The following is a 27653-nucleotide window of genomic DNA, read 5'->3' on the forward strand; positions in this document are numbered from 1 at the left end:
TACTTGTAGAGTGTACAGAGTATTTGTACACTTGGGTATTGCTAAAGGTCTGAGTTGTGGTATCTTTAGTTACTACAGAGTACTTCTTCAACCACTTTAATACAGTTATTGGATGATATCAAGGGTTAGAGATGATAATTGTGGCTGCCTGTTTTATGAGTTACGAGGCTACCATTTCCCTGAAACATATTAAACTTACAAGGAAGGTTGTGTTATGGTTTCTGTTCCTTACTTTTTTAAACTCTTGTTTTCCCTTTTCTCTTTAGTTCCTCTCTTTTCATAGACTCATAAGTCATAAATCTTGAAGAACATGTATATACTGTATCTTTTTTTTTCTTTACCAAAGATATTTATTCACAGCCTGTGCTGTAGCCTATGTAAATTATATGAAGGCTCATTTCTACCAAAAAATACAAATACAAATGTTGATAAATAATAAAATATGTTTGATAGCCTATCTCAACAATCTTACTTAACATCCTGACTTTGTGAATCTCATAATTTTGATCTTAAAAGTCATGACTTATTTTAGATTCCTAAATGAGTACGTCAAAATGTTGACTAAGTCTTAAATCTCACAATATCCAATAATGTTGACTTTTAATAATGTCAGTCATTACGAAAATGCTGACATTGATCGGCAGTGTAAGCTCAAAGACATGACAATATCTATCACTCAAAATAATAATTTTGACTTGTTATCTCAAATGTTGTCATCAGCATTTGTATTTTTTGCTATCATTTATTTTTTCCTGGCGGGAATGGGCTTCCATAGCTACTTATTATGCACTGATGAGTTGATGCTTTCTTCTCTCTCTATACTGAACACAAGTGTAATACAACAGTTCTTTCCACGTATAGTCTCATATTTGTCCAGTTTTTTCTTTGTTTGTTTTTATATATATGAACCTTGTTTATTGGCCCTAAGAAGCTGAACGATATCTGAGTCCAGGCTGGAAAGAGAAGCCCAATTTAAAAAGGTCTCATGGGAATATTTGAGAGGACGGTTCAGCGTCTCCCTTCCTCTCTCTCTCTTCCTCTCTCTTTCTCTCTTTCTCTCTGCTCTCTGTCCGCACTCAGTCGCATCTGGAATCGGTGCGAACCGGAATACTTTTTTTGTTGTTGCAAATATTTATGTATCTTACGTTAAAAACTGTGTTGGGATTTTTGTGTTTTTGTGAAAAAGATGACTTATCGTTGCTGCTGAAAGATCCACGGAGGGGTTAAAACTTTTTTCTATGCACTCAGTGGAGGAAAACTCTGAACTGGAGCTAAGATACTTGGAAAATATTTGGGAATTTTGCACCTTTAACACAAAGGAAAACTACTTTTTTTTTTTTTTTTCCCTGCAGAAATTATAAACTACCAAGAATAGACAGGATACCTCAGGAGACCCGGAGCTCTCCACGCTGTCTCTGCAGGAACATTATGGGACTATTGGAGTGATTTTCCTCGGGGCGGAGGGGGTTTGCCGGACTGTGATTTTCCCACATAGAGCAGAGCTGATCTGAGGGCAGAGGGGAGCTAAATGCGGCTGACTGGCGACCCTGCACCGGGAACCATGAACAGCAGCAGCGGGTCTGGCAACTTTCTGCTGGTCCCCATACCGGAGTATCCCCTGCTGGACTGTTTGCCCAACAAGACGGTGAAGATTGTGGTGCTGGGGGCGAGCAACGTCGGGAAAACCGGTATGGGTGATGGAAGAGTTAGAGCAGGGAAAATGCAAAATTCAGCTGAATGAGGGAAGTCTGTTCATGGCCAAACTGAATTTCACATTTGCCTTAAGGGATTAAAAAAGGGGGAAAGCCAGGGCGGCTGGGAATTCATGCATTTCAATAATAGCCTATGTGATAATAACCACACATTAAACCAGTCATCATGCAGCTTGTTATTGTCAGCAATAACTTTGTGATATTTTTTTTAATAGAGGAGGATATCGAAGGGTAGTGTTTGTAGCCTAATAAAAAAACAGATCTGTACGACAGGGGGCGATATTTTGCATATATATATATTGCACTTTTTATATCTTATTTATTTGTTAGCTTCGATTCGTTATAATCAGTGATGAAAAATGATTCAGCCTGTAGCCTACTTTAGTAAAACAATGTTAATAAAACTACTCCATTACAACTAAAAGTCCTGCATGCATAGTACAAAACAATGTGGCCTTCTTAAAGTATCACTTGTATGCAGAATGATATCCTTCAGAGTGTTGTTGAGTGTGACAGAGTGTATTATATTTTGGATTATCATTAATAATGTGTTAGCTGTAGGCCTACTGCTTCTAATTTCAACTATTACATATCATTTCCAGTAGATTAATCTGCAGCGTACATAGTGTTTTAGATCATATGTTTTGGCTGTTCAATCTTAACTGAAAATTGTACTGGAGTAAAAAGTACAATATTTCCCACTGAATGACATAAAACAGAAATACTCAAGTAAACTACAAGTACCTCGAGGAGGCTACAGTACACTTTAATAAATGTAATAAGTTACTTCCCACCACTAAATATAACCAATTGAAAGCTCCCATTGAAATTAAGATCTAGGGCCTACATCTTAATCTCCTCTGCCTAGATTCTAGGCTAGCAAAGTACAGTACACATGTTTATGGCGTGGGAGATCTGGGTTCAATTCCCACTGTGATGCATCAACCAATGTGTCCCTGAGCAAGACACTTAACCCCTAGTTGCTCCAGAGGCGTGTGACCTCTGACATAAATAACAATTGTAAGCCGCCTTGTTAAAAAAAGCGTCAACTAAATGATGTACATGTAATTTAATGTAAAAAGGTTCAAAGGTCTTGAAACAGGTTTGATATCCTGTGTCACTGTCGCCGATGCTATGCACCTGTAACCCAGTCAAGGAAAGGGTTAACAGAAACTTACTGTTGGCCAAATGGAGGTGGTCGTGCCAGACTCCCGCCTTTGGCTGAGATCTATCTAATCTGTCAGAGGGAGAGAGCGGTTGTAAAGTTTAACGTTGGTTGTTAGGGTTAGGGTTAGAACATTGTGTTAAATTGGTCGTTATCACTTTGACTTATAAAGTGTCAGGTTTAGCTCCATCATAGTGTTAATAGTGTCAAAAAATGTTAGCTGACGTTGTTGTTCAGTAGCTAGCTCAGAGATTATCGGCTAATGCAATAAAAGATTTAGCAGGGGAGGGGGGTTAACAATTTTGCATGCACTATATCCGTATCACATTCTGATTAGGGGATGAGCCCCCCTAAAGGTCTGATCCTAGAATCGCCTCTGTACAGTAACGTTAGCCTACACTAGCAGCTAGCACGCTAAAGAGTTAGTTCAAAGTCACACAATAACACAAACAAAGTAACCGATGGAGGCAGCGGTAGAGCAGCAACTCCTGTGTTCTGTGAGGTAAAATTTGTGTTTTTGTCAAAGGAGTCTGGTGGCTTTGAAGAGAGCAGAGATAACAGCTTCAGTTCCGCGTCATAAAGGGCCGTCTGGTGGCAAGGTAAAGCTGTGAAAATATTCTAAATATAGCGTACACTTAAAGGAATACTTTGCCGATTTTAAACCAGCTCTGTGTATTGGCATGAATGTGCAGATGGACGGCTTCCCTCATGGTACTAGCTATCAGTCTGATAGTCCAACGTTTTTTTTCTCAGACACGCAGTAATGCTCACTGTGCAAAGGAATTAGACGTCACAGCCGTTGTATGTGGTTATCATATGATGGCTATGAACCAATCAGATTGCTTCATTTGAGCTACCCGTTTTATAATAAATTGTTAATGTGTTTTCAAAAACTGAAGGCGTAAAGTAGAACATGTCACCATAGTTCATGTTGAAACAAGTATTTCTCACTTCATAGTGAAAATAGATGTAGTAGAAGTTGTACTTGAGTTTTACGGTCTGTTTACTCACGAGATGGAGTACTACTCAGCCAAACAGTTTCTTGTGTGAATTCCTTTGAGTTATCCTTTAGCACTAATGGGAAACAAAAGCTTGTACTGAAATGAAACTGGCCTCACAAAAGTTTGAATCAGAGGTAGAAAGAACCTTGTCCAGAATCCCCCCAAAAAAACAAGAGATAGATGAGACAATCATTTACCAGTACACACAGATGAAGCACGAGGGATTGCAACATCAGATTGGGAGTATTGGTGAATCATTTTCTTACTTCAGACTTTGGGCCTGTTTGTTGGCTCATCTCTCTGCAACGAAAATCCCCCCAAAAATTGATGTCACCGAAAAAAAGGAAATTCCTGCAACATCTGCAAACGTTTACGTGTTCTATAGGTCAGTAGGTTGCAGCAGGTTAGTGTGTTTTCCCTATACTTCTTTTTTTTTAATTTGAAGTACAAGAAGTTTGAGATGAAACAACTACTAACAGCAGCTTTAGATACAGATTTGACTTTGTGTAGTACAGGTTTAATACATTACCATATAATCTTGAGTCGTGTGTTGTCTTCCCTTTGTCATTGCACTCCTTAATTTAATTTTCTGCCTCCCTGATTCAGAGTTCTCTCGTTTCTTTTCAGCTCTGATTGTCAGGTTTCTGACCAAGAGGTTTATCGGGGATTACGAAGCAAACACTGGTGAGTTTCTGCCCATCCTGTCTGGAATAACATGAGAAATATTTGTCAAAGTAAGCAGCAGAAATAAATGCATTACCTCTGCAAAAGTCCTCCGCTCTAGAAAACCCCCCACTATTGATTCATCCATCCATTCATTCATCCTGTCTCTTTCATTGTCCCCAGGAGCCCTCTACTCCAGAAAGGTCACACTGGATGGGGAGGAAGTGTCGCTTCAGATCCAGGATACTCCCTGTGTCTCTCTCCAGGTAACTGACAGAGGGTTGAGAGACAGCAGCCATGTTTCCATCTCAGAGTTACAAAAATGTTGTCCTCAGGGCGTGTTGTTATTTAACAACTGCACAAGGAGGTAATGACAGAGAAGAAGGAGAGCCTGATTGGTGGAGGGTCGTAGCGATAACTTCTTTGCGAGTGGACGGTTGTGGTTTGAGTTAATAAGGTCAGAAATAAGCCTGGCTAGGAAACAAGATGGCTCACTAATGAATCTCAACACTGGGAAATGGCAAGTCAACAACAGACATTTGGAATAGCTTAGTGATTTAAATAAACCTACAAGCTGTGCTCACTTTGTTTGCACTCTCTGACTGTGCAAGTTAGACAAGGTTTGGTCTTAAATAATGTGCTTTTTTTTAGCATATAACAATCTTTTTTCTCTCTCTCTCTCTCTCTCTCTCTCGCTCTTTGAGTTTTGTCTGCATGCACAAGATAGATTTATGTGTGTGATTTTTCACATTTGTAGGTCGATAAAGGCTGATATATCCTTACACATGAATTCATTTTAGATGGCCACTAGCCCACTTTCGCATCAAACTCAATTTAGTGAATTTTTGATAGCAAACCTCCTGCGCTGTCGTTCAGTAGCTTGCAGTCAGTTTACTCTTTACTCAGTTGGCTTGTTCCCAGCTGGATAACGTGTTGGCAGTTACCTCGCTAGCTAAAGTAATTCTCTAGCTAGCTTTGTTTGTAGTCACTATGTCACCAAGCCTTTTGCACCATCTATGTTTGTTTCATCCACCTCCAACATCTGCCACCACAGCTGTCCTTACTCATACTCACTGACTCACTTGTGGATGAAGCTGTGGCACAAAAGTCCAAACAAAACAATATCTTCCAGATGTTTTCCCCATTTAAATGTAGTACATTTCCATTTGTAGTAATTGGTTGACACTATATTATAAACCAAGCATACGTTTTGCATTTACAGTGGGATTTGAAATATTTGCATCTCTAATTGATAAGTTGGTTTGAAACGTTCAAAAAAACTCGAGGTATCCATCCATCTGAAAGTTGAACTCATCAAAGGCGTTTAAAACAAACCCTGCTTAGCAATTTCAGGAATGTGTTTGAAGTGAGAGGAAGCGACCGTAGGAGCATCTCCTCGAGTATAACGAGTGCAAAGTGCCACACTCACCCTGCTCCACACTGGCAGTCTGTTTACAAAAGCCAGCCTCAGAGCCGTTCATTTCCTCCCTCCACCGGAGGAAGATAACCGAGGGTGAGGAAGTCCCTCATGGCAGGATAGTGGATGATGGTGACCGGCTTCCAGAGATTAGACAGAAATAATTGGTGTGTGCAGAGCAGAGAGGTCGAGAAGTTACTGGGCTTCTGGAAGATTGTTAAAAGCTGCATGAGGAGTTTTTTAAAACTCAAAACAAGAGTGTCTAGAAAGAATCCGAAACAGCACTTTGTCCCAAAAAAACTGGACTAATCTTTGACTTTTAATTACAGAAAACATGTTTTACTTCGTAGTTATGAGTTTAAGGAACTGCCAAACCTGAAGTCTAACAACTGGGTGGTCTGGTGGGTCTGGAGTCATAAGTTCAATCTCTGAACCAGCTGCTGTGTGTCCATAAACAGCCATATGTCTTGGCAATGGGGCTTTTCAGTAAAATCACCTCCTGCTTACACACTTTAAAGTTTTTTTTTTTTTCTGAAGTGGAGTTGTATGAGGAACTTATCCATAGTCTATTAGCTACAGTTGATGGCGGTAGGCACGCCCCCAGTTTGGAGAAGCAGGCAGAAGTACCGACACGGAAGCTAAGCTGTGGACGGGGGCAGCAGCTAAACATATTTTATATAATTATTACCGCTTTCCCTTGCTGTAAGACAGCCCTTTACGACGGGGAACTGAAGCCATTATCTCTGCTCTCTTCGAAGCCACCAGACTCCTTTGACAAAAACATAAATTTTACCTCACAGCACAACAGCAAACTAACGCTTTGTGACACCAAAGTCACAAAATATAACAAACTAACTAACCTATCGAGGCAGCGGTAGACCAACAACTCCCGTGTTCTGCGAGGTAAAATTACTGTTTTTGTCAAAGGAGTCTGGTGGCTGAGAGCATAGATGGACATAACGGCTTCAGAGTTACTTGTCGTTAAGGGCTGTCTGACGGCAAGGTCAAGCGGTAAAAAAAATTCTAAATATAGTGTACACTTTAACTGATATAGATTTTTTTAGGTGGCTAAAAAATACGTTTAGCTGCTGCCCCCGTCCACAGCAGGACATTGCGAAGCAGGCAGGTACTCCTGCCTGCTTCTCCAAACTGGGGGGCGTGCCAACCTCCATATACTGTAGCTGATACATTGACTTTAGAGAAGTACCTCATACAATCACACTTAACTTAACACATATCTGAACTATCCCTTTAAGTTGCTCAGGATGATGCTCTTAAATGATTCTGGATAGTTGTGGACACTTCAGCAGTCTTTTTTTTCAAGTTTATGCAACTAAAACGACTTGGTTGAAGCTGGAAAGTAATTACAGGTTATTTTAAACCTGTTCAACAAATGATGGATGGTTTTCTGCAGAGCACAGTCTCGACAGTCTCTCGCAGCTGCTTTAACTCAGAGGAATGAGGAAGTGTTTGAAAATAGGAAGCCACTTCAGTCTGTCCCCATTCTCAACAATGCAAAGTATTCAAAGCATTGAATTCACTTGAAGTATTTCAAACAATTACTATAGTTGACAGATAATTTAATTGTTATTTAAAGTTCTTTATCGAAGTAATTATGCATTTCATTTTATTTATTTTTTAAGGATGATGCTGAAGGCCTGTACTGCCAGGAGCAGATCAACAGGTCAGACTTATTCTCTTAAATATGAATTAAACTAAGAAGGTAATAGCCTGCAATAACTGTACAATAACTGCTCTTGTAGGTCAATCTACTGGGCAGACGGTTACGTGCTGGTTTTCTCCATCACGGACCACAACAGCTACCGCACAATCCAGCCGCTGTACCAACACGTCAGACGCATACACCCCTCTGGAAATATACCTGTTATACTGGTCAGTGGGACAGGGAAATCCAATATATATATATGTATATATAATATACATATATATATAATATATATAATATATATATATAAACAAAATGTTTTGAGCTGTTTGAAAAAAAGTGGTTTCATTTGACTGTTAAGTTAGTTTTGATTTGTTGCTGACAGACAAAGGGTTATTTTAAATGTCAAATGGCTTCAGCGTTTAGCCAAAGTCTTGCACTCCCGTCTAGAATAGATACTAGCAGTCACCTACTGACCCTAATCCCCATTATCTCATCTATCCTGTAATCTGTAATCTGCTGCAGGTTGGCAACAAGAGCGACCTGCTTAGAGCCAGACAAGTGTCGGCAGACGAAGGCGAGACGTTAGCAGCTTCACTAGGTGATAGGTCTATCTTTTATCTTTTATTTATCTCCTGTTCTTTTGCTGTGTAATTTTGGTCTTTTTCTCTTTTTTCTCAACCATAATATTTTATTTTAATGATTCTTAGTCTTTCTCAATCTTTTGTCATTCCTCTGCTTATTTTCTCCAAGACCATACATCCTTTCTAATATATCATATTTAAAATGCAGTATCACACATACAAGCAGTACTTTTAAGTACAGTTCTAAATCATGCAAAAAACAGACTTTCCTACAGTAGCACACGCACGCGCACACACACACACACACACGCAAACGAGCACACACGCACACAAACATGCACGCGCCTCTATCTCTTTATGTGAACTATATCCTATGCTTCCTAATGTACGAGGAATGTCAAGTGTTATCTAAGAGATAAAACTGTCTCTGCTCACAGGAGGAGTTTACTTTGAGGCCTCGGCCAGAGAGAACCACGAGGGAGTCCACTCCACCTTCCTACATCTCTGTCAGGAGGTGGGACCTTTTTTTGTCTTTGCTTATTGATTGGTCTTGTGTTAACCAGCCAGTTAAGGATGAGGAAACACAGTTGTAGCTCTGGTTTTGTCTGCGGAACACGTTTTGTTTCTCATGACAGCATTTTTATAGGCAGATGTCAGGACGTTATTCACTTTAAATCCAACAAACTTTAAGGGGGCTTCACTTCCTGTGGGAATTATGATTACAGGCTATTTCCCACTGATGCCCACACCCAAACAAAAAGAGGTAAACCAGTCCATATTGGTCTGTTCTTTATATTTTTCTGCCTGGTGGAGCAATACGAGTCTTTTGCCCAGAGGCTGATTACATTGGAGTGTGTTTAGGCAGTCAGTTTCCTTTTCTGCTAGTCGAGACAGCAGATTCTCGAACCTGTTAAATCTTTTCTTATATATTTTTATTAAGTTGGGTTGTATGAGGTACCTACCCATGGTCAGTGTATTACCTACAGTAGATGGCAGTCGGCATGCCCCCGAGTTTAAAAAAGCAGACATGAGTACCGACACAGAAGCTACTGCTGTGGAAGAGGCCTTCTTTGACAAAAACAGTGATTTTACTTTTACAGAACACATGAGTTGCTGGTCTTACCGCCTTAATCAAAGTGTGTGTCGCTGCTGGTAATCAGTTATAATAAGAGTGAAAATAGAAAAAAATATATATACAAAGGCAAGTCTAAACAAGTGGGTTTTGGGTTGCTCAAGCAAAGTAAACTTGTTCCCAGATGTGGATTTATTTCAGCGAGTCACTGTGGTCTCCGTGTTCCAGGTGATCCGGGCGCTGGGAGGAGGGAACGGGGAGAAACGAAGAGGAGGCCTCCACCTGGCCAGACCTAAATCTCCCAACATGCAGGAGCTGAAGAGGAGGTTCAGGCAGGTCCTCTCCTCCAAGGTCAAGTCATCCACGACCCTGTGATCGCAGGATGGGACCAAAACAGCACAGCAAAGATAAGAGCTAACATGGAAATAAAAGGTTGTTGTCCTTCTTTGATGGAAGGATGAAGAAAAATGGAAGAGGCCTCGATATCGAAGATTTAAGTTTGGAAACTGAAGCTGTTACTGGCATGAAAAGTTTCTGCAGCGATAAAAGCATTTGAAAGTTGTTGGTCGTCAGATGGATAGAGACAAAGACTGAATGGAGTTTTCTGCCAACTAAGCTCTTCTCTGTGTTGTGGAAGGAGCTCGTGGTCAACATGACCTCTTCCCAGGACGCTGTGCAAAGTGAACATGTCACAGACTGCTAAACAAACAGCTGGTGCTGTGTCAGAAACGTGGCGTGTTTACCATGGATAGTGAGTGCGTCACTGACACGGTCACTGTGTGTGAACCAGTCCATGCCTCAGTTTTCTTGAGGCTGAAAAATCGCTCACGACAATTGAATTTAATGCAAGCAATTATTAAAGAATAACTGATAAGACAATTGCATGGAAGAAAATGTTTTTTAATCTCCTGTCAAATAACACAGTGTCATTCTACCCCCTACTTGTTACAATTTCCTTTATTTTGGTTTTAATTTAGATTTGCTTGCAACTAAATGATGCTCAAAAGCTTTCCATTTGGTTTAAGGTGAGAACAATGCCACATTTCAACTTTACTCACCAAATAAATGAAATGCAAGTCTCTGTCCTCTCTGTTGCAGACTTATTGAGAAAGTAGTCAGAAGCAAAACAGGAAATGACCCCAAAACGCAAACGTTCAAGGCTTTTACACTGGAACAAATGCTGACATTTGACAGCCGGAAGGAAAGGCAAGGCAGGTTTATTTATATAGAACATTTCAGCAACAACACAATTCAAAGCACTTTTACATAAGACATTAAAAGCACATTTAAATTTTTTTTTTAAACAGTCATGAAAGAGAATAGCGAATGCTAAACTAGAATAAGACACAAAGAATTGAAGAATAAAGTGCCGTGTAAACAATGAATAATTATTGATTTTAAAGCCAAGCATCACACAGCAGAGTGAGGACAAACTGCTGATAGGTATGGAAGTCGATGGCTGCCAAAAATAAAATGCAGTCATTTAATCAAAATACAATTTTATTTTCTATTTGTCCACTATGTATCACAAAAAAAAAAAAAATGAAAATACACGATTAAGGCCAAAATTAAAATTGAGTGTACTGTCAGTGTACAGAGCATAACTTTGCCATAATGATTATAAAAATGAAAACATCCTACAGGCAGATAAAATGCAGCCTAAACTTGAAAATGGAACTTATCTGCTGCATTTAAATTCAAATTATGTCCATTTAGATAATTTCTCATGAAATTGAATGTTAATATATACCTTCCAACTTGCTTCAGAATCATCATATTTTCAGCATCAAAGTATTCCAGTGACTCACATTCATGGGTACATTGAAAACAGGAACAGACTTTTTTATTATGGCCTGCACATTTTCAAACATGAAATTGAAAATTGTATTTTATTTAGAATTTTAATTCTGTCTTCCAACTTGCAAACACAAAAATGAGAATGATTTATAATGTAAATATTTGAAGCCATAGACTTCCATATTCAGCTAGTTATCGTTTCTTTTAACTGGTATGAATACCAGACTCCATGTTTCACTAAAGTTAGAGGAGCTGTAGTTAGATTTGTTCAAAATCCCCAAATTCATCACCAAAATCTCCAAAACATAACATACTTTTGAATCTACTCTCATTTACGAGCCCTAGATTGCCTGTTATTGTGACAACGTAAACCTTTCCACTATAGCTCAGCCCAAAGAATCCAAACTAGGTGTGAAAGCACATTTAATGGCCTGAGCCTGAGGAGTATTTCATTTCTATTGTTTTTAAGGAATGGTGTTAGTGTTCTGTAGAGTTAATGTTGCTCTAGTCTCGCTTTGCCAGACCCTCCTCCAAAGTGCGCTGAAGGAGATGAGAGGAAAACATGTTCTGGTTTAATGGCATTTCTTTAAACCAATCAGAATCGTCATGGGCGGTGCTAAACTCTGCCGCTGCAAAATAGTTGTGCGAGAGAAAACTCAGATTGGTCTAGCTGTCTCAACTTACCCTGCAGAGATCTGAGGAGCAGTTAACCATAGTCCTCATTAATCCACCAAATTTAAAATCCCAACACAAAGAAAGCGGAAGGAAACAGAAAATACATGCATCCGGCGGAATTTCCTGCAGCACCGGAGCAAAGGAAATAGACTAATGTTGCTCCAGAGGCCTTTTCTCCCATCAAGTAGAAATTCCAGGGCGAGTCACAGCTTCTTGGTACCAAGAGATGTTGAGCTTGCAGGAAAGCATTTACTAGTTGTTGGTTTAAAATCTAAAACTGTGGATGCATTTGATAAAGTACATTATCTGCTATTTGTAAAGATTTGGGAATTGGTTCAAGAAAAGAATGTAAAAGGAAGTTGGGAAGTGTGTGTGTGTGTGTGTGTGTGTGTGTGTGTGTGTGTGTGTGTGTGTGTGTGTGTGTGTGTGTGTGTGTGTGTGTTTTCTGCTGTTCTCATGACCTCTCCTCTCAATGACACACACAAAATTCCCAGTAAAGACAAAATTCCTTAGCATCTGGAATTTCTTTCTAGGTCACTGAACTGTCACTCTAAACCCTTTTTAACACACTTAAAAAAAATTGTCTGCTGACCCCAACTCGGGACCTTTTTTGCCCTTTGACCTTTAAAAAGCAGCAGGAGTCTGGAAAAAGGTTGAGATAAAGCCAGTCGTCTGATTCGCTGAGTCAAAAATGCTGAGATGACATTTAATGAATGCCAAGACAGAAATTATGTGTGAAAAATGGGGATTTTTTTTTCCTATAATTTGCAGCTACTTCCAGTCCAATTTCCTTGTGTTTTCTTTTGAAACCCCAATGTTACTTCCCACACACAAACACACACGTCGCTCTTAAAGACCTCCTTCCTGTGTGCCACTGGATCAAGTGTTCCTGCATTCTCCAATGAAAAAATAAGGATTTCCTCCCCTTTTTTCTTTGAAAAAGTCAGCAATGGGCTTTATTGGATGGGTGAAGAGTTAATGTGACATTTATGAGGCCAGATTTAGAAAATGGATGCTCCACTAAGTGTTCCCTTTTTCGGTAATGAGAAAAAGAGCCAAAATGAACTTCTGGGTTCAGTTTCAAAAGTAAGTATAAATCTAATTCAAATTGACATTGGCACTAGTTCTGCAGCATAATCTTGCACAGAGCAGTCATGCAGTTTAGACACGGCACAATGCAGAGGTGCCCAAAACTTAAAATCTTGAGATAGAAATGCACTGCACAAGTTTGGTCTGTAAACTCTCATCAGGGCAAATGCTTGACAAAAGAAGAATGTCAGAGCTTATAATGGCATCACATAGACTACATCACACACATGCAAGTACACATGGGAAATGTGGTTCACAAGTGCAGTAAGGCTCACATACAGTACAGTAGAACGCATCACGAGTCAGTGTGCTTTAGTCTACTGTCTTTGGGTGGTAAAGCAGCTTTAAAACACATGGTAGTTACTAACATGCTAAAGATGTAGCGGACTAAGACATCTTATCAACAGAAAACCACCCTATGCAACCAAACACAAACATGTGGTAGTGACCACTATGGGAAAGCACTTCATCGACAATAGTAGTGTGGAGGACACAAACCAGCTGTGCGTGCATGTGTGTACGTGTGTGTGTACGTGTGTGTGTGTGTGTGTGTGTAAAGGCCTTATGCTGTTATCTGTAGGAGGCGGCAGGAAGTTACCGTCCCGTCTGGGATGAAGTCAAGACCCCAAACCCAGAGAGAGTGAGGGGGGGGGTGTTCTAAGGAGAAATTAAGATTTAAGGAAGTAAGTAGTATTTTATATGAAAAATATAAAAAAGAAGAGAGAATGAATCATAATGTCAACTGTCTCCATATTAAAGGGTTGACAGACAATGGGGCAGGTGTTTCATAGAAACTTAAATTGAGACAGAAAAACAGGATTATTATCTGTGTGTTTGTCCAGACATAAAACAAATGAACATGCCTTCAGCACAAGATGAGATACTAAATGAACGGCTCCCCCTACACGGCGATACAGCTGTGAGTGACAGCTAAACGCCGCTGTGAAAGGCCAACACTCCCTCTTCCTCTGCTTGCAGTTCTCATGCATTAGTTCCACGTTGTTGAATGTGTAGTTGCTGTGGCTGCTTCGGCAAGTTTGATGTCGGTTTCTAAAATTAGTGTAAAATGTGTTATTAAGTTTAAAATATAAATGATCATGGCCTTTCGAATCATTGCAAAAACTATGGATGTCGCGCAGAATTTAGCATGCCATTGTATAGACTGACTTTGTCTCAGCACCCATCGCTCTGACTCACTTCCAGGGCCCAGCTTGAACTCCAACTTTAATCTTTGTTCCTTGCTGGCAGTATAGAGTTAATGCATGAACAATATCTGAGCTCTGTTGTCTCTATTTCTGGCTCCAAAGCTCCCAGTGGGCAACCATTTTAGCCTCCCATTTCCCCTCTCCCTCCCTGCTCACCCTATTTCCTCATTTCTCTCCTCGTACAGCACATCTTCAGACTAGACAGGAAATTCAAACAAAAGGATATACCAGACCAAGTGTCTTTCCCATCCACTTCCCACAACAGCTTCCCCACATAGTTTCTCCATACCTTGTTTAAAGGATTTTGACGTGGAAAGTCTTTATATCTTCATCAATAGTTTATTTTCAACCTTCAACCTCTCTCCACTCCCTAATCCTTCAACTTGGCTAAAGTCACGTTTCCAAGATAAGCCAGTGATTTTTTTAAATGCTCAGATTAATCACCACAAACTCTGTGTTGTTGTAACTCACTGGAGCGCTTGCGAGATAAGAAACTCTGATTTGTTTTACTTGAATGCAACTTGGAAGCTTCAAGAGGGCCATTAAGCTTTTGACCACTTAAATCTCCGGAATATCTTCATATTCTAGATCATAAACACATCTTGAGCAACTGAGCAACATATCATGTTATGTTATTTCTCTTCAACACAGCCTGATCAAAGATATCTTTCAGATAACTGTTTCATGTATATACAGTATGTCAGTGCTTTGCCTATGTGTTTTCCATAATAGAAAATGATTTAGTGCAGCTCTATGGGAGGAGTGAGATTAGAGAAAGTTTTAGGGATCCTTCTAGTTGCCATAACAAAAAAACAGCAACCACAGCAACACTGTGTGCTAATCAACCACTTATGCTAGCTGCCTATCTGATGGAGCGATTCAGCTTCTTAAGCCAAAAGACACATCAACCACCAGAAAATGGTAGCGAAAAAAAGAAATTGTGTTTTAACACTCTTAAATAGTGTGGGAGAGTTTACAAATTTAGCATTTCCTGAGAAGTGACTAGCTAGAAATGTCAACACACTTTTATATCTTTCTGTCTCTCCAAGATAAACAGGCAGATGGGAGGCAGAAAGGAGTCGGAGAATGTGTCACACTTCCTGTTTTATCAACATTACAAACACATCCTACAAGAATACTGAAGTAACTGAAGTAGTTTTCCTTGACTTGGATTGTGTTGCAGAGTCATGTTGTGTTCAATGGATTGAAATTGGAATAGGATGTGGTTGTTTCTGGGTGGCAGGTTCCGTTTTTTTATCCTTTTCATTCGTGTAACTCCGCCTTTCTGCATTTCTGACTTTTCATCGTCCCTCCTTTCATGTGTGGTCAAATTACACACAGACATCAGATAAGGACAATTTTAAGACTGACTGTGAGGGAGCCGGCAAAAGAAAAGCACTGAATAGATATTTCAACACAAGCCAATGTGGAACTGACTGCAATTAAATACAGTACTATACATGTACTGTAAAAGAAGTAAGTGAATCATGTCCTGGACTGGAGCTTGTTGTATTAGCTGTTTGTAAATTCAAAACTGGCCTATTATAAAGCAGATTACGCATCACCAAATTAAAATGGGTTGCCCTACACAGACTAGTTGTTGCGAAGAGATTAGGAAATGTTCACACTAACTGAACCAACTGACAAAACAGCTATATATGAACTGTTGAAAGTGACGAGAACAAGAGGTAGAATGGAATATGGCTGACACATGTTTAAACCTAAATGTACTGATATTTTGGTTTATCTGTGTTTTTTGCCCCCAACGGTGCCTTCCAGGCAGCGCTGCCTGGTAGGCACCGTTTGGAGGCACTGGTTATGGTTATGGTTAGGGTTAAGGTTAAGGTTAGGGTTAGGTGCCTTGCAGGCAGCGGTCGCAGTGCTGCCTGGAAGGAGCAGTTGGGGGCAAAAAACACCATTGAGCGATATTTTGGGTCACTTGGGAGCACTGCAAATTTACATATTAGTTACACCCAGCAGACAGCAACATTAGCATTCATTCAGAGTCTTGTTTCTGTCCACCCGAAGAATGTAACCCCAATATTCACTTTCCTTTTAGCTCCGTTTTAATCTCTGCCAACTCCTGAGAAAAAAATATCGGGCTTATTAGCTGCTAAATGCAGCTCTATGTTCACTAGCTAGTCGCTTTCCACAAACTGTCGCTCATGCAGCTACGCTTCAAACAAAAGAATTATTTAGCGAGCTTTACAGGGGTTGGTTCGTAACTTTGGAGATAGCCAGGCTAGCGTCTCCTTTCTCTAGCTCCATACTACACAAACATAAAAGTGGTACTCATCTTCTAAACGGTCTTAAAGAAAACGAATAAGCGTATAAAATGTTGAACTATTCCGTTAACCGATTAGCTTTTTATTGATCATATAACCATGAAGACAACCATGTATTCTAAAGTGTAGCTGATGCTAACGTGAGGCTTTAGAAATCTCAGTAATGTTGGTTTATACGTGGTCCTGGCAATGTGATTAAGAGAATGCCCTTCCGTAATGGCTTAGTAAGGAAACGCAAAGAGGGACTTTTGCGCAAACTAACTAAGAAGTTAGCCTCTCAATTTGACTAATTCTCCAGAAGAGGGCTCACATTAGCTTCAGCTAAACTCATATTGTTTTTGCATGTAAAAAGGGCTGTGGACTCTAACACTAATGTGGGTTTAATCCTTTATCGTTCATTTTAAAACCCAGTGATACATTTTTGGGTATTTTGACTTCCAATATGGCCGCCAGAGGGAGCAGTGCGTTCAACTGCTGTTGCCACAGATGGAATGTGAAAACGGGTTTTGCCCTGTTGGTCTCGTCGAGCCCCCCCCACCTCCACACACCGCGGTGCCGGTCAGTCTTGAGAATGAGGGGCCCCTCCGTCAGTGACCGCTAAGTAGCCGTTTCATAAACATGAGTGCCATTCAGAAAAGAAAGCTAGCGATCAATTCAAAGAGTTGCTTATGGCAGAGACTGTCAACACCTGGATATAAGGAGGCGCTTTGGATGTGTAGGGCCTACAGTAACCCGTGGTTGAACTCCTGCTGTGGAAATTAACTCTGTGATAGACAGAAAAATCACTGAAGCCTCCTTTGATGCCGCAGTCAAACATACCAATAATTATATATATATATATATATATATATATATATATATATATATATATATATATATATATATATATATATATGTTTCATTAAATACACTTTAAAAGCTATACTTTTTCAAGTGACATCACTTAGGGCAGTCTATCAGACGTCACAAAGCTCCCTCAGGAAACACACCAAAAAAGCTTTATACAACTTGTAAACAACTATAAACAGACACGTAAAATCAGTCGCCCCCCACACACACACTACATTTTTAGCTACATCTTGCAGCCCTCACCAGCAATTTATTCTGTCACATCATAACAAACCATATCCATGACAAATGCTGAGATATCTTATATCATTTTTGCAATCATTTTGCCATATTTTGATTTCAAATAACTGCAATTTTAAAAAGATATTAAAGTTATAAAAGGTGCTACAGCAGCAAGTATTTAAGTGTGCACTGCAGCATTAAGGGAGTCAGAGGGTTCATCTGGCAGGTCAGGACTTCACATCTGGACTGATTTGTCTTGGTTTTGACATAATGTTGGTAGAGTCAAGTTCCAACTTTATTATCCAAAAAAATATCCAGTTGCCTTTGGCCTAGTCTCGCTTTGCCAGACCTTCCTCCACAGCGCTTCGGAAGAGGGTCTAGCTAGTAGGGCTGCACGATATGAGGAAAATATTTAATTGCGATTATTTTGACTGATATTGCGATTGCAATACAATTCGCGATATTGGAGGAAATGATCATTTTTGGATATTGCACTAGTCCATACTGCGATTTCAATAAAATTGCGATTCATTTTGCAGCCCTACTGGCTAGTCCACACAGCATTCTGGGATGGGAGAAAAACATGCTCTGGTTCATTGGCATTTCTTTAAACCAATCACAATTGTCATGCGCGCCCTCGGGAAGGAACTTGTTTTGGTGGAACGTGTGTACGTTAAAAAGATGTTTAAGTCGTGCAACAGAAAACTCAAATTGGACAGCTAGTCTAGCTAGCTGTCTGGAGTTACCCTGCAGAGATCTGAGGAGCAGTTAACCATAGTTCTTGTGAATCCACCGGAGTTTAGAACTCCCATACAAAGGAAGCGTTGGCGGAAATCCATCTAGCCTGATAAGTGATGAATCTAGCAAAAATAAGGTCACATGGTAGATTTTCCGGCGCTAACGGGGCAATCCTGCAAGTGGAAGGTCAAGGATATAGACTACCTTTGGCCTCATCTCTAGTAATATAAAACACAGCAACAGTTTATTCTCATCCTGTATAGATGCTGAGAATACACCTTTTGATTCCTTTACTTTTGCTGATCTTGTATTAACCTAGTTCTGTTTTTGAAATTGAATTTTAAAACATGTATGAATCAATGTAACCGAATAAACCCCAAAGAAGAGGATGAGCCTGACGAAATAAAAAGAGCAAACGGGTGATGTTTACCCTGCAAAAATGTGCAGCTTGTAATTCTAACAGTTTGTCTCTTTGAAGTTGTTGATGAGACCGTTTTCCACTGATCCACCTGCTGAACTGTAACCATTTTGAAATTCACCTCCGAACTCCGAGTAGAAAGCTTGTTGTCTCAGCAGACAAAGACTGAACAAACAGAAACAAGCAGCCAGCAGAGCTGCTGCTGCTGCCAGTGCCAGTCCAATGTAGAGGTCTATCCGACTCTCTGGCGGTGCTCTACTTCCTGTAGAAAAAAGGTCTCTTTCCCGACTTGTTGCGTTTGGCGTCTCAGGTTTGGGCTGATCCATCCCTGCTGTAAAGAGACCAAACAAATCTGTTTCATTCATATGAAGAAAAGACATTTTACCATACAAAAATGAAATGTAAGGATTGTGGAAGTCCCCAATACTTCAAGTTTATCTAAAAAGCTGCTGAATTTAACTTGTTAAAGTCCTACTAAATAATTTACCAGTGACTCTAAGGAGGCATTCCCGGAAGTTGAGACCATAATTTGTGGTCACTTTACACAGGTACAGCCCCGAGTCCTCAGTCCTGAGCATGGACACATGGAGTCTGAGTCGTCCTCCTCTGAGGACGTCTTTGTCCCACTGGACTCGTCCTGCAAACTGTTCATCCTGAGACTCTGGGACCTCGACACCTTCACGTAGACGAAACAGGATGGAGACTTTGAGGTTAGTTATCAGTTCACATAAGATAAAAAGGGAGTTGAGGGAACTGTCGGTTTTAGCTGTGAACGTCCACTCCAGTGTGACGTTGTGGTTCTCCTCTGCCTGATAGGAGGTCTGTGTCACATTCACTATAAATGTTCCTGTTGAGGAGACGGAGAGGGAAAGTGAGGAGCAGAAAAACGGACAACTTTAACATATAAACCTCACTGAAACATGTTTCTCTTACTTATAACAAAGCTGTAAAAACATGAAAGCTTAAAGACACTACAGTACGAAAAGTTAATGCATGACACCCATAATAAAAAGGCTGACAGTATTAGTGTTTTATCTTTATATTACAATATTCTTTTTTTATAATCCTGCTTATTACACTTAACTGATGGAAACCAATCCTCGATGCTAAAAACAATGTGAACTACAACTACAGCAAAGGTTGTTCCCCCCCACCATAAGACATCCAAGAATTAAGAGAATTAAATACAACTTTCCAAGCTGCAGTAATGCGTTTCTGCCACTAGAGGGAGCAGTGGTTCAACTTGCTGATAAAGAGGGTGTTGGGAATCTGTTTTCCCAATGCCGTGTCAGCAGTATTAAGCGGTTTCTCCTCACTGAGCCAGTTAGGAGCTACTTTAAGCTTTAGGATGTTTGTTGTGTGAATACAGCCCATCACTGCAGAAAATAACAACTGTGAACCTGCAGACCAGATAATCATGTTACATCAGTTAATCTGGAATAGAAACATTGCCTAAATGTAACTGCAAATAAAGTCAACTGAATTAAATGATATTAAAATGCAAATTGTGGAGTTTATTATAAAAAAATGAACAGAATATTAATAGTAAACACTAACAACCTTGTGAATTCAAAACTATACTTTACTCAATGTTGCAGATGTTTAATGTCTCAGACCATGCTTTTGATGTAGATTAGATTTTAGGATGATCTGTCTTCAGTAATTTAAGTGTGTTACGCTGTTGAATATGTCTTTTTAAATGAGCGAATCAACCACATTATTCGTTAACCTCTTGTCTAATCCAACCAAATCTATACATGCAGGATTCATATCAAAACAGCCACACATTCATACATTACCTTGCATGTCTTCAGTCATGTAAGGACCCAACCAGGAGACAAGAGGACGGAGTTATCTGGTCTGTGGGTCTGAATTCTTCTCAGCAACAGGCAGCCAGTGAGTTGTCAATGTGCAAATCTAGGCGTGTCAAAAACTTGTTTTTTTCCATTTCCCCGGGGAGAACTGTGTCCCAATGTTCCAAGTGTTGTATTTCAAGCCAATTTGAACAGTTCACATATACTAAGGCCTTTATGTTGGAACAGAAAGTTGGCGTGACTTAAACATGTTACACCTTAGCGAGGAACAAAACCCCATTCTCACATTACTGTCAGTTTCTTGGCTTAGTATCGTGGCACAAACTCGCTTGATTTGTCCCATGGTGCACTTGAAAAAGTTCAACCAGTGAGACAGCAAGTAAGGACAAACAAAAAGGCTTAATATACTGTAGATTCCTAGTGGCATGTTAATGGAGCACAAATAAAATGCAATACAAAAAGAATTGCATTGAAGGAAACACTGGAGAGCTGACTCAATTGGTGTCAGTATGAAATGAGAAGCAGGTGGGCAGTTAAAGCAGAGCATTTATTTAAAGAAGGATTGAATGTGTGTGGTTTAAAACAGAATTCGTTAACAATGACTCAAACATGAACATAAGTTGTGTGTGTTAACGACAAATAAAACAGCACTGAAGTAAATCAACTTATAGGAGACACACACACACACACACACACACACACACACACACACACACACACACACACACACACACACACACACACACACACACACACACACACACACACACACACACACACACACACACACACACACACACACACACACACACACATCATGTTTGGGGTAGAAGAAAGTGCCCAAAGGGAGGAAGTCTGTAGATATATAGCCTGTAATGTTGTGATTGATTGCACCTGAAGGGGGCAGTTCCTACCCACGCAGGAGTGTTTGATTTAACCTCCCTGCTTCAGATGTAGTCAGGTGGCCTCTATGTTTGGGGAACTCAGATTGTGTATGATGGAGTAATCCGACTAAATATGTTAAGAGATGATACAGTTAAAGGTGCAATAGGTAAGCCTTATAAAACTAACTTTCTGTTATATTTGCTGAAACTGACCCTATGTTCCAGTAGAACTACATGAAGCAGGTAATTAAAAATAAACCTGGCTCCTCTGGCACCACCAACAGCCTGTAGTGCGACAAATTTTTTGGCTAAGTCCTGGATCTTCGCAATCTTACCTACAGCACCTTTAAAAGAGAAGCATCTCTCATTTTATTTCCTCATTCTTGTCAGTTCATGACATCAGTATGATCCAGCATAAAATCACTGTTTTTAATTAATTGCTAATATCTACTTGTATTTTTCCTCAGAACTCAAAGTCAGTGGGTAATATAGAATGTGTATAGTTAACAATTTCAGTATATTGTAATAAATACAAGTAGACTGCAGTAGCTTGTACAGGGTTTCTTCATTCAATATAAGAGTTTTTGTTAGATTGTTTTAATACCACACAAAATGTACTTTTGTAATCTTTTTAATGATTAATTCAATTAAATTGATAGTATCAAATCATAACAGAAGTTATCTCAGGACACTTTACAGAAAGAGTAGGTCTAAAACCACATCATAATTTACAGAAACCCAACAATTCCCCCCAAGAGCAAGCATTATACTGGCCAAAGTATGGAAGTATGATGGGAAACCAGTAAGGACAATATGGCCTTAAGTTTTTTCTATATGTGTATATATATATATATATATATATATATATACAGTATATATATTATAAAAAGTCTCAGAGCTTTAAATGCAACAGATAAATGTTTAAGATTAGCTTTACAAACTGTACAAGGCAGATATTTAGATAAAGTGAATATAGTGCAGTCTTCAGATCTGTCTAATAAGTGATGAGACGTCCAATCATATAGAGCATTGTTTCCTCCATATTATGTTTGTCTATCCGTTGAGTACTATGAGGTTTGGTCCGAAATCGCATACTCTGCACTACATACTTAACATGTATACTATCGTTCAACATACTTTGGTGTAAATAAACAGTAGTGTGGATCTTTTTGGACGCACTAAGCTGTAATATTCAACGTCACTTCCTGAGCGCCTACATGCCGTTGGAGACGCGTAACCATGGAAACTGTTCTAGTGGCATCGCCAGATAATTCTTAAATTACTGAAAGGGGAATAACTAGAACTAGAATAACTAGACCAGCAGTGGTTTAAATAAGTAGAAATGTAAATTAGAGCGTTATTGACGTTACAGAGCTCCTTGGTTTCTGTCTGTTTGTCTGTTATGAACGTTGTCGTTACTACCGCATTGAATTGTGGGATATTTATGCCAGCGTAGTGTCCAGTATTGCATAATGTAATATTTTACCAGAAAGAGTATGCAATTCACGCACTATTGGTGTATACTAAGGTTTCGGACATACTAAAAAGTCTCACATATTGTTTTAGCTACTAAATAAAATGTTAGTATGGAATTTGGGACGCAGCCTGACTCTTATTCCATGAATGTGTTTCAATCATTCAATCAACTTTAACAGTTTGGTTGTGGTCATTTTGCTGATGTCACATGTGTGAAGCATCACAATTGTTGCTATGGTTACCTGCTGTTATGTTTTATATGTCCTGATACAAAGTTTTTTTTATAAACTGCCAGCCAATGAGAAACTATTTTTTTCTGTGTCCATGGTATAAAATGTGACACTATCAAACTGGACTGAACTCCTGTTTGCAAGGAGAGTGATGAAATAACAAGTAAAAAGCGATCATCACACTAGCTAACCCTGCTGTCAGAATCAGTCCACTCCAGATGTTGATCCTTCCCCCCTTCTCTGGCTGTAGTGGACTTGCTGTTGGAGACAGATCAGGTTTGGGCCGATCCCTCGCTGCTGTAAAAAGTCCAAACAAATCTGTTTCATTCATGTGAAAAAAAAACATTTCAATTTAAAAGAAGGAAATGAAAGGATTGTGGAAGACCCCAATACTTTTCTTATTAATCTAAGGCTACATATACATTGCTTACGTTTTAAGCCAAAAGCGATCTTTGTGCACACAAGTGTTTTTCTAACACGCCCAAATCACATATCTCATCAACTTTGTCATATACTGGGCATGCGTTTGCTGGGGTAAACAGCAGGAAGCATGTATACTCTGCCCGTTGCAGGTGGATGCCATGGTAACGTTTAGTCTCAGAGAACGAGACGTCATGTCCAATAAGACCCAATCAGGCGGCGAAAGTTGGCGTCAGTGTTGGTGTTGCCAAAGGTCTCCGTCTGTGTTGTAATTTTAAACACCGGTGGATTTCTGAGGACTATGGTTAACTGCTCCTCAGATCTCTGCAGGGGAAATCCAGACAGCTAGCTAGACTATCTGTCCAATCTGAGTTTTCTGTCTCATGACTATAACAACCTTTGAACGTACACGTTTCACCTAAACAAGTTTCTTCCCGAGGCTATTTTGAAGCGGCACCTTGGCACCGCCCAAGACGCTTGTGATTGGTTTTTAAGAAATGGCGATGATCCCATCCCGGAATGCTGTGTGGACTAGCCAGACCCTCCTCCTCAGAGCTGTGGAGGAAGGTCTGCCAATGCGAGACTAGAGGCTCTGAAACGCCACAGCAGTGTGAATGGGAGGTGTAAACGTAGCAAAAGATATTGGTTTTTAAACCAAAACGGAGCAATGTAAATGTAGCCTAAAAAGCTGCTCAATTGAACCTGTTAAGAAAGCTCTACTGAAACAACTTACCAGTGACATTGAGGCGGCATTTAAAGAAGGTGGCAATATAATTTGTGATCACTTGACACACGTAACGGCCCGAGTCCTCAGTCCTGAGCCTGGACATGTGGAATCTGAGTCGTCCTCCTCTGAGGACGTCTTTGTCCCACTGGACTCGTCCTGCAAACTGTTCATCCTGAGACTCTGGGACCTCGACACCTTCACGTAGTAGAAACAGGACGGAGACTTTGAGATCGGTAAACAGCTCACAGAAGATGATAAAAGAGTTGATGGGCCTGTCAGTTTGGGCTGTGAACGTCCACTCCAGTGTGACATTGTGGTTCTCCTCTGCTTGATAGGAGGTCTGTGTCACATTCACTACAAATGTTCCTGTTGAGGAGACGGAGAGGGAAAGTGAGGAGCAGACAAACTTTAAACTCCATCTATACGTGTTTCTGTGCACAGTTTTGTGATTCATCATAACAATAACTGTGCTTTCATTCATAACAAAGCTGTAAAAACTAAGAGCTCACAGACACTACAGTATAAAAAGGTAATGCATGATAAAGCTGAAAGTTTATTTAGTCTTTTTTATTATCCTGCTTATTACACACAAGTGATAGACACCAACCCTTGATGCTAAAAAACAATGTGAACTACAAATACAGCAAAGGTTGTTTTTTTCCCCCGCAAGACATCCAACTATTAGAGAATTAAATAAAACTTTCTAAGCTGCAGTGATGAGTTTCTGCCACTAAAGGGAGCAGTGGTTCAACTTGCCGATAAAGAGGAAGTTGGGACTTGATTTTCCCAACTCCATCTATACATGTTCCTGTGCAGTTTAGTGATGCTCTCAGAGCTGTAAAGTGCTGTACAGATGCAAAAGTAAAAAAAAAAGTACATCATACTAACAATAAATGCAGGATACTTTCACTGACATTCTAAAATGGAAGTCATAAAGTCTGTTAGTGAGGGTGAAGGTGTGTTTGTGGGTAATAAAGTGAAGCTGTAAACTAACCAGAGATACAGGAGGTCAGGATGAAGAGCAGCAGGTTGCTGCAGATCATCTTCTCCCTGTGAGAGGAGACAGAGGTGAGGAGTCACAAACACATGAGCTCAAAATTCACTAAGGCTATGTTCACACTTGGCATCTTTTTTTAAGCTGCCAGCATCTGTTTAACATTATAATCCTCTGGAGTCCAGAGTCCTGAGGGATTTTTTAAACGCCACCGCCGACTTCTTTTTTACAGCACATAGCGTCTTTTTTTTTTAATTTTTTTTTTTATTGAAAAAAGTTCAACTTTTTTTCAAAAAACGACCTACGTAAAGTGTTTTTTTGACAGCCGACCAATGACAAGCGGAGTAGCTTTGTTTTATCTAACCTTAGCACCGCTCCACATAGCGCTCTAGCTAGGATACTGTAACAGTAGCTGCTGTAGCAACAAAAGATGCTCTCGGCTGCTTTTTGGATTAAAAACTCTGCCAGATTTTTTTTTTTTTGCTCAACAAAAGCGCCCTAGTCAACTTTTTCTTGTCAAAAAAGACGCCAAGTGTGAACATAGTCTTACTACATATATTTTTTAAATACTTTATTGCAATGTTCTTTCACGCTCTTCCAGACAACCGTTTATTTCTGAGTCCATTGCACAATTTTACATACAGTACATGTACAATGAAATCAATAGCTAATAAATAATAACTTCAAAACACCAAACGAAAACCATACCAAACAAAAAATTAAAAAATAGAACAAAACCAGAAAAAAAAGTAAACAAAAAAATAGAGAGTGTAGGGTAGGAGAGTGGGATGCTGTATATGAAGAATATTTCTACCTCTTTTCTAATTTTTTATTCATTTGCAATGGCATCAGGTGTGGATTGATGAGAGAACTGAATTGAAATGATTTCAGCATAGGGCTGCAACATCACAAAATGTGAAAACGTGAAGGGGTCTTAGTCCTAAATTTGAGAATGACGTCCTACCTGTTCATATGTGTTGGTAGGTATTTGTCAGCTGTACCCAGGACCAATGAACCCCTCCACAAGTGGATGAACGAGGACGAGAAAGTGAGGACGCAGATTTCCTGCTGAACTACTTTCTGGCTGCATCACAATCAGATACTGAGCTGGAAAGGAAACACAGTTATTTACATAGTTTTTAAAAAAAATTTTTTTTTATAAAAAAATGTTCCATAAAAACCAAAGCATGGTTCTCATTATCTGTGCACACAGGGTTAGTGTAATGTTAATAAGCTATATCATTTTTCACACAATGATCTTAAATGAAGTGTCACGCAACACGTAACGATCTACGTCTATCAACAATCCACGCAACTAACTTTATGCACTCATAGCAAAATGTTTGAGGCGTGCGTTCGTTCGTGCGTGTGTGCCTGCTTTCTATGGACTAAAAAAGGTGACAAGTAATTTGACAACATTGTAGTAAATATTTTGGGTGCATCAAAAAGCGTTCTCGATACCAGCAGACAAGCTAATCCATCATAAAAAGTCACCAAAATGAAGTATTCGAACCTCATATTAAATAAAAAATGAGGTAAAAACTTGAAAAAGGTCGACTTTTGGAGAAAAATACCCCCTCCCCCCCCCTCTATAGGCTCGCTACATGCCTTGTTTAGGGGTTAAAAGTTTACCAATTATACTTCATAAGCTGATTCTGATGTTTCTCTTAACTTTTCACAATTAGCCTACGCAGCAGTTATTGAATTGAAAAAAAACAATAACAATATGATAGCAGGTGATTGTGAATAATGTAGAAAGGCTGCCGTGTTAACACGGAAATCACAGTAAGGGAAACAAGCTGCGCACTTTAAAAACTACGCAGGTCTAATGTCCTGATCATCCAAACTAATATCGATTAAAAAATAGTTTAATAAAAGAAAAAAAAAACATTGTGTAAATATTTGGGCCGATTTGTTCGAATCGATTTTCTAATCTGCGAGTTAATAAATATGTTCGTCGGTCTAAATATCAGCAGTAATGTCCCGCAGTTGATAAATACAAACAATAAAAACACAAAGTGTGAATCATACGGTACTTTTTAGTTACTTACGTGTTTGAAGAAGAGCAGCGATCCGTTTTATGTCTCCTGAAGTAGTATTGATTTATCAGCAGACTGAGGCTTACCTGCCCTCAATCGGTTCACCTCACCTTGCTCAAAGTGAAAGTGAAAGTGAATGGTTGGACCAGGCCGGTAACCACCAGTTTTCAACATGATGTAACCTCCAGCACAACAAACATTACTATAGTATTTTTTAGTCCCTGGATGAAAAGATGTGTCAATATTTTTACACTGAGTTGATTAAAGTTGGATTTATCAAATGTGTCAAATGTTTTAGAGAATGAGGCTGTTTCTTTCTTGTCAGGTTGTGTTCATGTCTCTTTATCTCTCAACCGGCTGATTGTGGATCACTTTCTGTATCTTCCTCTTTATCTTGAAATCAATTCTTTACTGTCTTCACGTTTCTGTCTCCACTGTTGCATCTCTCCATTTGAATAAAATGGCACGTGGCTAATTGTTTATCGATGTTGTTTGAATGGCGTAATAGATC

General features: G+C 39.5%; 3 protein-coding genes across 5 annotated transcripts; 1 reads left to right on the forward strand and 2 right to left on the reverse strand.

Moving 5' to 3' along the window:
• The first annotated feature begins 874 nt into the window (after positions 1-874).
• rasl11a (RAS-like, family 11, member A) lies at positions 875-10361 on the forward strand. The gene is made up of 8 exons (XM_039823364.1): positions 875-1688; positions 4506-4562; positions 4725-4807; positions 7602-7642; positions 7722-7851; positions 8150-8225; positions 8646-8722; positions 9509-10361. Exons 1-8 carry the CDS (start codon positions 1529-1531, stop codon positions 9653-9655), a joined length of 771 nt encoding a protein of 256 aa, XP_039679298.1. The 5' UTR covers positions 875-1528; the 3' UTR covers positions 9656-10361.
• A 7784-nt stretch (positions 10362-18145) lies between these two features.
• LOC120573632 lies at positions 18146-20496 on the reverse strand. 2 transcript variants are annotated; one of them, XM_039823471.1, is made up of 3 exons: positions 20358-20496; positions 19046-19405; positions 18146-18886 (listed from the first exon to the last, which is right to left on the reverse strand). In XM_039823471.1, the coding sequence occupies exons 1-3, from the start codon at positions 20374-20376 to the stop codon at positions 18597-18599; spliced, it is 669 nt and encodes a 222-aa protein (XP_039679405.1). In that variant the 5' UTR covers positions 20377-20496; the 3' UTR covers positions 18146-18596. The 2 variants fall into 2 exon arrangements, with proteins under 2 accessions (XP_039679405.1, XP_039679404.1); XM_039823470.1 differs by having other exon boundaries at positions 18146-18889.
• Positions 20497-20900: 404 nt separating this feature from the next.
• Positions 20901-27621, reverse strand: LOC120573633. 2 transcript variants are annotated; one of them, XM_039823473.1, is made up of 5 exons: positions 27155-27621; positions 26068-26210; positions 25104-25159; positions 24116-24475; positions 20901-23256 (listed from the first exon to the last, which is right to left on the reverse strand). In XM_039823473.1, exons 2-5 carry the CDS (start codon positions 26073-26075, stop codon positions 23078-23080), a joined length of 603 nt encoding a protein of 200 aa, XP_039679407.1. In that variant the 5' UTR covers positions 26076-26210; positions 27155-27621; the 3' UTR covers positions 20901-23077. The 2 variants fall into 2 exon arrangements, with proteins under 2 accessions (XP_039679407.1, XP_039679406.1); XM_039823472.1 differs by having other exon boundaries at positions 20901-23259; positions 27155-27599.
• Positions 27622-27653: the final 32 nt, after the last annotated feature.

Source organism: Perca fluviatilis, chromosome 14 (genome assembly GCF_010015445.1).
Source record: "Perca fluviatilis chromosome 14, GENO_Pfluv_1.0, whole genome shotgun sequence".
Taxonomy (NCBI): domain Eukaryota; kingdom Metazoa; phylum Chordata; class Actinopteri; order Perciformes; family Percidae; genus Perca; species Perca fluviatilis.

Bases quoted from the DNA above. Each gene is read 5' to 3' on its own strand.
- rasl11a (XM_039823364.1), top strand. From the start codon at position 1,529: ATGCGGCTGACTGGCGACCCTGCACCGGGAACCATGAACAGCAGCAGC. The intron at 4,808-7,601 runs GTAACTGACAGA...TTATTTTTTAAG, and splicing joins CTCCCTGTGTCTCTCTCCAG to GATGATGCTGAAGGCCTGTA. The intron at 8,723-9,508 runs GTGGGACCTTTT...TCCGTGTTCCAG, and splicing joins TCCTACATCTCTGTCAGGAG to GTGATCCGGGCGCTGGGAGG.
- LOC120573632 (XM_039823470.1), bottom strand. The intron at 18,890-19,045 runs GTAAATTATTTA...GTCTCTTTACAG, and splicing joins ATGCCTCCTTAGAGTCACTG to CAGGGATGGATCAGCCCAAA.
- LOC120573633 (XM_039823472.1), bottom strand. The intron at 24,476-25,103 runs GTTAGTTTACAG...TCTCCTCAACAG, and splicing joins CCTGACCTCCTGTATCTCTG to GAACATTTGTAGTGAATGTG. The intron at 23,260-24,115 runs GTAAGTTGTTTC...GACTTTTTACAG, and splicing joins ATGCCGCCTCAATGTCACTG to CAGCGAGGGATCGGCCCAAA.